This window comes from Sciurus vulgaris (assembly GCF_902686455.1).
Source record: "Sciurus vulgaris genome assembly, chromosome: 18".
Taxonomy (NCBI): Eukaryota; Metazoa; Chordata; class Mammalia; order Rodentia; family Sciuridae; genus Sciurus; species Sciurus vulgaris.
Genome location: NC_136479.1, coordinates 1,581,346 through 1,590,580, shown reverse-complemented (window position 1 = coordinate 1,590,580; position 9,235 = coordinate 1,581,346). Strand labels below are relative to the sequence as shown.

At 54.2% G+C, this 9,235-nt stretch overlaps 1 protein-coding gene across 1 annotated transcript; it reads right to left on the bottom strand.

The window, feature by feature from the left end:
• Positions 1 to 4,463: 4,463 nt before the first annotated feature.
• SYNGR3 (synaptogyrin 3) lies at positions 4,464 to 8,204 on the bottom strand. The gene is made up of 4 exons (XM_079120388.1): positions 7,957 to 8,204; positions 6,140 to 6,377; positions 5,843 to 5,985; positions 4,464 to 5,768 (listed from the first exon to the last, which is right to left on the bottom strand). Exons 1-4 carry the CDS (start codon positions 8,053 to 8,055, stop codon positions 5,559 to 5,561), a joined length of 690 nt encoding a protein of 229 aa, XP_078976514.1. The 5' UTR covers positions 8,056 to 8,204; the 3' UTR covers positions 4,464 to 5,558.
• Between the last annotated feature and the right edge of the window lie 1,031 nt (positions 8,205 to 9,235).

The window sequence follows — 9,235 nt, the reverse complement described above, 5'->3', positions numbered from 1 at the left end:
TGCACCCCACACACACACCTGCTTTATGTGCACAAGCTGTCCCTGGCAGAACACAGGGCCCCCATGACAGGGCAGCTGTTGTTAGGGGTGGTGGAGACGCACTTCACCCTTTTCCCTTCAGATGCTGTGGCATGTGCATGTATTACCTATTCAAAAAGGAATTAAAGATGCTGGAAAGTAATTTGGCTTTTTTTTTTTTTTTTTACCCCAAACTAAATACGCACTTACTGTACAACCCAGCAAGTGCACTTTTGGGCATTTATCCCAGAGAAATAAAAACTTATGCTCAATTATGCAAAACCCCATCCCTGTCATAGCAGCTCTCTTTGCAACTGCCCCAAAACTGGAACCAACCCAATTCACCCTTCAACAGGCGAATTGCTAAATGTGTGTACATCCATTCCATGGAATACTGGGCAATTAAAAGGAACAAGTTACTGATACACACAACTTGATGGATCTTGAGGGAATTATGCTGGGTGAATAAAGCCTATCTTGAGAGGTTATATGCTGTACAACTTCATTCATGTGATGTTCTTGAAATTGTAAAATTAGTGGTTCCACGGTCTGAGGCAGAGGGGAAGCAGGACTCAGAGCTTGGGAGATGGTACCAGTGCTTACCTGGAGTGTGGGCATGGTTATATAGCTGAGAAAACAGAACCACGTGGATGTACATATGCACAAGGCCCCTGCAAGACTGGGTACCAGAACCAGGTCTCTGGGCTGAAGAAGGTCAGCAGCAGGCTCTGTGGCTGCACTGCAGCAGAGCAAGATGTTCGCATGGAAAACTGGACAAAGTGCCCAGAAGGAAATCACTGCGCTCTTTTTTTTTTTTTTTTTTTTTTTAAAGCTTTACAGTTACAGCAGTTGGGTTCATCCCGACAAACTTACAGCACGGAAATTGACTTCAGTTCACGATTGCCCCCCTTCCCCTCCCCCTTCACTGTACTCTTTTCCCCTTTGATTTTCAGTGAATCTATACATATTTCCAGATAAAAAGTTTGAAAGAAAAGAAACTAAACATTTGTAAAACAACATGGAGACCCTGGCGTTAAGAACAGCCTTCTTAGGCTGTGAAGAGTCAAACCATGAGAATGAGATTTGCAAATACATTTACACCCACAGTTAGAATTTCTATAACCAAAGCCAGGTGCAGTAGTGGCCTACAGTCCCAGGTGGGAGGATCACCTGAGCACAGGAGTTCAAGGCCAGCCTGGGGCAACACAGGAAACCCCCCCCCCCCCCAATTTTTTCCCCCATGTGACAAGGATGGCAGAAATAAAGTCAAGGAAGGTAACATACCAGGATATATCTACCACCAGGCCCAGAGCTTGCATGGGCTCCCTGGGACTGGGAAGAGGTGCCTCTAGTGTATGCTTTTGTTTGTTACCTTGGTATCCACTGTAAATACATCCAGTGGGGCTGGGGTAGCTCAGTGGTGGGCACTTGCCTAGAATGCTTCTGTGAGGCCTGGGCTCAACCCCCTTGCACTTCCTCATGCCAGAAGCAAGCCTTAAGCACTTTCCTGCCCCACCCCCAGATCCTCAATGTGATTCATCCAGGTACCTGCCTTGTATAGCTGCTCCCTAGTGACCTCCTCCCTGTGGGACATCTAGATGCATTCTGCCTGACCAGTCCCACTGACCCTCACTCTGTGTGGACAGTGCAGAAATGCCACAGTTTCTACCTCTCAGTCATTGTGTGACCTCCTGCAACCCATGCAACCAATTAAACCTCCCTGCAGGATACCTATTGGGAGAGCCCTAGTCGCTAGCCTCTGTAAAAGCATTGACCCATGGGAACCTTCCTTCTCTCTGCACACTCCCTGATCCCCCGCGTTTGGTCTGTAGGCATGCTGTGTCCCCAGGACCTCCAAGTAATGGAATCTTTATTTCCATTGTGTGTCTTCCCTAACTTTTGAGGTGGTGCTCTTCACCTTAAGATCCTAAATTAAAACACAGCAGCTGGGTGCCCACTTTGGCAGCACATATACTAAAATTGGAAAGATACAGGGACGGTTAGCCAGGCTGGGGATGTAGCTCAGTTGGTAGAGGGCTTGCCTCACATACACAAAGCCCTGGGTTCAATCCCCAGCACCAAAAACAAAACAAAACAACAGAGAAGAATAGCATAGCTCCTGCGCAAGGATGATGATAAGCAAATTCATGAAGCCTTCCATATTAAACAAAAATAGCAGCTGGTCTGGTGGTGTGGCTCAGTAGCTCAGTTGGTAGAGGGCTTGCCTCACATGCACAAAGCCCTGGGTTCAATCCCCAGCACCAAAAACAAAGCAAAACAACAGAGAAGAATAGCATAACTCCTGCGCAAGGATGATGATGAGCAAATTCATGAAGCCTTCCATATTAAACAAAAATAGCAGCTGGTCTGGTGGTGTGGCTCAGTAGTGGTGCACTTGCTTGGCATGTGTGAGGCATGGGTTTGATCCTCAGCACCATATAAAAATTAACCAATTCATTAATTAAAGGTTATTGTGTCCATCTACAACTAAAAAAATATTTAAAAAAAGAAAAACAGCAAGTGCTCAGAGCCCATGAACACTGGGATTCTTCTAGAAGAAAACCCTGGAGAAACAATGACCCTGAGCAAATCAGGAGCTCCTTGTAGCACTATCTTCAGACAAGCAAAATGCTGGGAACACCTGGTACCTGCCTGTGAGCAGACAGGGCGAGGACTGGTCAGAGCAGAAGGAAGGGCCACAGCGACAGCTAAGTGTGGCAAAGCGGCACATCCCAAAACCACGCTGGAGGGAAAACACTACGTGTGCAGCACGGCATGCTGATAGAGCCCAAATGGTGCATTTCTGTGAATGCACACACTGTGCACGTATGAAAAGGAAGGCAGGTTTCAAAAGGGTAGCATTGCTGAGGATGTGGCTCAGTGATAGAGCCTTGCCTGGCACATACAAGGCCCCAGGTCCAATCCCCAGCACTCAATCAATCAAAAACTGCAATAATAAAATATTTTTTAAAAAGTATATAATTGATCCAAAAGTTACCATTTGATCCAGTAATTCCATTCCTAGGTATGTAACCAAAAGAATTGAAAACTGAACTCAAACAGATACGAGTATGCCAATGTACTGACCAGAACTATGCAAAACAGCCTAAGGACCTAAAGATGAAAATAATCTGAGTGAGCTCGACAAATGGATAAACAGAAGGGTCCGTCCTCACAATGGAATGCTACGCAGCCACAAAGAAGAGTGAAACACCAAATCCTGCTGTAGCATGGGGGATCTTGAGAACAGTGCTGTGAAAGCTGGACAAATATTATGACCCCACTTAAACGAAATATCCAGCATAGGTAAACTCAGGCAGACAAAAACGCAACCTAGAGCTTCCCAGGGACTGCGGGGAGGAGGAACAGAGTGAGTTTAATGGGTACAGAACTCCTGCTGAGGTGATGAAAAAGCTTTGGAAACACACAGTGACAGTGTCTGCACAACACTGAGAGTTTCATTAGTGCCATGAGCAGTACTCTTAAAAACGCCTATAATCCAGTGACTTGGGAGGTTGAGGCAGCAGGATCTGGAGTTCAAACCCAGCGTCAGCAATGTAGTGAGGCCCTAAGCACCTCAGCAATATTTAATAAAATATAAAAAAGGCTAGGGACGTGGCTCAGTGGTTAAGCACCCGAGGGTTTAATACCCGGTACCAAAAATAAATAAAGCAGCAAATATTAGGATATATATGCACAACATGCACGTGTGCACTCACAGATGCATATGCAAATACAGGCCACATTTCTGGGACATGAAGGAGATAGGCATGGAAATGAATTTGAGCTTCAGCAGTAAAATCCACTTTCTGTGTCCCAGAGAATACTGCTGTTATAAGAAAGGATAAGCCAGATGCATGTCTGTAATCCCAGCAACTGGGGAGGCTGAGGCAGGAGGATCCCAAGTTCAAAGCCAGCCTCAGCAACTTAGTGAGACCCTAAGCAATTTAGCAAGACCCTGTCTCAAAATAAAAAATAAACCAGACATGGTGGCACATGCCTATAATCCTAGTGGCTCGGGAGGCTGAGGTAGGAGGATATAGAGTTCAAATCCAGCCTTAGCAAAAGCAAAGTGCTAAGCAACTCAGCAAGAGCCTGTCTCTATATAAAAATACAAAATAGGGCTGGGGATGTGGCTTAGTGGTTAAGCACCTCTGGGCTCAATTCCTAGTACCAAAAAAAAAAAAAAAGAAAAGAAAAAGAAAAAGAAAAAAGAAAGTGGGGAGTCTCCCCAGCATCCCAGAGACTGCTCTGAACAACAGCTTCCACCCAGACCAGTGCAATCTACTGGAGGGACATGGACCTGGTGCTCCCAATACCTGCTTTTCTTCCATGCTCCCTCCTAGTCCCTGGGCCCTGGTATCCCTGAGACCCCAGTCCTGGCACCAGGAGGGGCAGAGGCTTGAAACTGTCCCAGGACTATAATGATTCTAGGAGCATCCAGATCATGGTCAATGCATTTATAGTCTTTATTGTAAAGAAGCCGCAGTCAGAACATGGGACACTGAAAATACACAACCATGGATTGTCCTCTCAGAAGAGGGAGGGAAAGATCCATATATACAAAAATTGTAAACATGTTCACTTAAATATTCACACATAATTGGTCTATTCTATAATGTACAGGGTTGTCACTCAACTGCAACTCCAGAGGGAGGCATCTGTCTGTAAGAATGAAATATGGCAATGTGTGTGGTTTTGATTTGTGAAAAGCCAGCTTCAAGCAATGCATGAGTAGTCAGCTATGCACAGGGACCCCCACCTGGGGCTGGGCCTTAAACAGGGTGCAGGGTGGGAAGGAAGGGTCTAGTCCAGGAAGCCAGGGTAAATCAGTATGCAGGAATGGCTGTTTCGAGGGGCACTGTGGGCTATGTAACCTCTAGGCCTCTATCTTTGTGAGGTGCTTGTCTTGCCTGGCACCCAGATGTCCTGTTCCTACCCATGCGCTAAAGGGCTGGTACCCAGGTCCATAGGTGTCTTGTGCTTTCCTGACCAGAACCTTTGACACCTGGGCAGGGGCCACAGAGAGAGGTGCAGCTTGTGGAGCACTATGAGATGAAACCTGTAGAGTTGACCACAATCACAACACCAACAGGACCGAGCTGCTCTGTGAGCTCACGAGAGGAAATGAAGGAAGGCTCTGGACATGACAAACCATCATGATAGGGCAAGGACAGTCGTGACCCCCAGGGACAGGGCCACAGTCCCTGGCCCTGTGCCATCCCTGCACTGAGCTGTGGAGGGCAGCTGGACCTCTGACTTCAGAATGGGCAGGTGAGCTCCAGGTTGGTTGGTCCATAAAGGGAATGCCTCTCCCAGGCCAGTCCACTCCAGGCCACATTGTCCTCTTCTCAGGACCTCAGGCCTAGAGGAACTTGATGGGGACAGCTCAGGTGCTACTTGCTCCGGGGCGGAGGCCCACAGTGGCCACCCCTGCTGTCCCTGGTGCTGGACCTCTAGGCCTCCAGAGAGGTCCAAGGAGGCCTTGGAACCTGTGTTGGTGGGGTGGCCTTCGAGCCCTGGTCCGTGCTTGTCGGACACTAATAGGCGGGCACCTGGTACCCTTTGGGACTGGTGTCCAAGGTCTCGGTGAAGGGGGGGCTCTGGTAGGTCTCGGTGCCCTCCACACCGCTGCCCACCGGGTAGCCGGGGTAGGTCTGGCCGGCCCCAGAGCCCAGCTGTTCTGTGGCGAAGAGCGACATGTCGGTGCCCAGGCGGAACCGCTGCAGGGCCTTCACGGTGAGCGCCACCTGGGCGGGGAGCTGGGGTCAGCCGGGGTCAGCCGGGGCGCCCCCGTCCCGCAGCCCACGAGGCCCGCACTCACCCAGCTGAGGATGGAGAAGAAGCTGAAGGCGATGGCTGCCCGCGCCGCGTCCCCGGCCTGCGCGGTGCCCGGCCCGGGCGCAGTGCGCTGCCACTGGTTGGTGAGGAAGCAGAAACCCACGAACCACAGGAAGGACCAGAGCCCTGCGGGCGGCGACCTGCCGTCAGGGGGCGCCTCGCCAGGCGCGGGCCGCTTGGGGTCCTGCCCCGCGCCCCTGAGAGGGGCACCTCGCCCGGCCCGCGCTGGGCCGCCCAGGCCCCGCCCCCGAGGCCCGCCCCGCCCCGCGGCCACGCCCACCTGAGAAAGCCAGGTCGAGCAGCACTGCGCGGCGGCGGTCGCGGACGCTGCTGATCTGCTGGAAACGCAAGTCTAGCAGCAGGAACGCAGCGCAGGCGAGGAAAGCCCCGAGACCCAGCGCGACGCCGAAGCGACAGGCACCCGCGTTCCCGTTGAAGACGCAGCGCAGCTCCGGGCCGCTGTCGGCGTTCACGTAGCCCTCGTTGACGATGGGGCCGAACACCGCGATGGAGAACACCTGCGGGCAGCCCCGGGAGCCTCAGGCCCTGCGCCGGCGCCTTCCCGCAGCCGGGACCTTGGGCTTCCCCGCGAGCACCCACACCTCGGGGCCTGTCCCCTCACGCACTTATTACAGCAGGAACCACTTAGTGAGCATCTACTATGTCCCGGCACTGTGCTAAAACTGCTTCTTTACATACCTTCGCCGTTATCCTTATCACTTTTATAGTTGGGGAAACGGGGGATCCCATAGGTGAAATGACTTACCCACTAGGGTCACATGGCTCATGAGAGTCAAGGCTGAGCCACAGCCCAACTTCTCTGTAAGGCTGGGGCCAGAACCCACCTGAGAGTGTGGGAGCAGGAGCCATTACCCGGGCCGCACTTGGCGGGAGAAGAAATAGGGAGGAGTGAAACTCAGAGAGGGGGGCTGTCGCTACAGCGACAGCTGGCCCCACAGTGTGGCCTGCCTTCTATCATGCCACATGGGGTAAATAGGCTGGGTGCCATAATGTCCGCCAGGTTCCAGCAGTAGTGGGCACTTGGGAGATGAAGGCCCCCATCTGTGCTTGATCATTAATTTTACTGATGGGTATTTGGGCTGAAAGGGTGACACCACTGACCTCTGGGGTTCAGTCCAACTTCAGGACCTCCTCCTGCCCACCAGTTGGGAGAGACAGGTAGGAGGTGGACCATGGTCATTTTAAACCAGACACGTTCTTGGGCTCTGGCAGCCTGTGTTTTTGAGAAGAGAGCTCCCTTCTCAACTCCATCATTTTGCTCCTTTCCCTTTCCAGTTCCGAGGGACCTGGTGAAGGCTGAAGCCAGGGAGAAACCTGGTTCCTGCTTCCTTGTCTGGTCAGTCACTACGCCGGGAAGTCCAGGGTCCTCTGCCCCACCCTGGGCACCGCCCTCCTCTAAGATAGGCGCGGAGGTGAGGCAGGCGCCAGCTGGACAAGACCAGAACTAGGCATCCTACCCCTCATCCCTCTTCTCTAGAGGGTGAGTAGAAGCAAGGCATGCCCCAGTGGGCACCTGCTCCTCCTGCGCCACCTCCAGGAAGCCCCCCTGGTGCACAGCTCCTTCCAGCTGCCCCAGCCCGGAGTAACCCCTCCCTCAACTCACAGCTGGATCTGGGGGCCTGGGAAGTGCCGGGGCCCTTCAAGAGGGCCTGGCGGATGTGTGTGCGGGGGGAGGGGAGGCTCCTGCAGCCCCTCTAGGAGCCGGGGTTGAGCGCTCAAGCCCCTCCGCGAAGCGCGTTCCCAACCCTGTGCCCACTTCCAGGTCGTGAGAACAAGAAAAACCGAGAGAAGGCTGAGGAAGAGGGTTGATGTCAGACCTAAGGAGAAATCGGGGGTAGGGGGCGACCGGCGGTGACCTCTCAAGGTCCCTCTGTCGCTACCAGCCCCTCCCCCGCCCGCAGGTGGGCGCGCCCAGCCCGGTGACGTCACCCCAACCTGCGGCCGGCGGGGGAGGGGCCCGGAGGCCGAGGAGGGTGAAGGGTGAGGGGCGAGGGACAGGATTTGGGTGGGGTACCCGGGGCACGAGGACAGGCGGGGCCCGAGACCCGGGCGGGAGCCTGGGCAGGGGCCACTCACCCAGGACGCGACCCGCAGCAGGGTCTGGGGCCGCCGTGCAAAGCTCACGGGGTCCAGGGCGGCCCCCGCGCGGCCGGCGCCAAACGAGGCGCCCTCCATGGCTGGCCCCGGCGGCCCCGCGCCCCTGGCGCACTCTGTCCGTCTGTCCGGCGGGCCCAGTCCGAGGCCGCCGGTGGCGGCTGCTGCCGGGGATGCTGATGCTATGGATGCTGCCGCTGCCGCTGCCGCTGCCGCCGCCTCCCGGGAGCGCGCGCCGGCCGCGACGGGGGCGCGCGGGGCGGGGCCGAGCCAGCGCCCCCCACCGGGTCCGCGCGCGGGGCCAGAGCCCTTCCTTCCGTCCGCCCCGCCCACCCTTACTTGCGTGACTGGGTCCGAAATGGAGACATTCTCTGGGGACGCACCACCAGGGTCCCCAGAGGCTAGGGTGGGCAGGGGAAGGCTGGGAGGATAGGCCTAAGGACAAGGATTTGACCCTGGTCCCCTGAGCAGGACCTTTGCTGAATGCGAAGGGGAAAGTGAGGTCCAGCATCATGCTCCCTGACCCAGCGCCCAAAGGACCAGATAGTTAAATGGGGGCCTTTACAGAGACCCCCCCCATCGAACCCTAGCTTCTCTTTCTGAAGATTGTATCCTCCCTAACAGGGTGGGTCAGTGAAAAGAATAGCCACTGCTTTCAGGGCAGAGCTTGTCTGGGGACAGCGCCTGACGGCCAGCATGAAGGGGTGACCAGGTGGTACCATTCTACAGGAGCCCTCCTGACACATAAGTCTCCCTGATTGACCTGTGACTGAAGTACTTGGTCCAGCGTTGAGGGCAGAGAAAAGCAGCAAAGAGGGGAGCTCAGGCCACCTGGTTGTCCAGGCCCCTACTAGGTCTCCCAAAGATCCCCAGCTCAGTGACAGGGCTCCTTCCCTTGTGCTCCCTCCAGACCAGCCCGGCAGGAACCTGGATGACTCCTATGTAGCCTGCCTGAGTGGGCTCCTCTCCCTGGACAGACTCCCCTAGTGGCAAAGCCCATTCTTCCCTCCTGATCCTCCTGGTCAGTCTAGAACCTTATGGAGAAGCAAGTTTGCAGTGGGTCATGGAACCTTGCAGTTACCTGTCTCTGGTCTTCTGGATCCAGGATCAGGAATAAGCACTTATAGTGCCAAGCACTTCACTGCATCCTGTGCAGGTGGGAGTATTAGTCCATTCTTCAGAGGGCAGTGTGGGCCCCTGGTGGTGTCTGACCCCACCTCCTAGGCAACCCACATGTCAGATCTGAAACTTTCCCTTGACC

Coding starts and splice junctions, on each gene's coding strand:
- SYNGR3 (XM_079120388.1), bottom strand. CDS start 8,055: ATGGAGGGCGCCTCGTTTGGCGCCGGCCGCGCGGGGGCCGCCCTGGAC. Junction 6,378..7,956: donor TGCTGCGGGTCGCGTCCTGG/GTGAGTGGCCCC, acceptor GGCTGCCCGCAG/GTGTTCTCCATCGCGGTGTT. Junction 5,986..6,139: donor GCTCGACCTGGCTTTCTCAG/GTGGGCGTGGCC, acceptor CGCCGCCCGCAG/GGCTCTGGTCCTTCCTGTGG.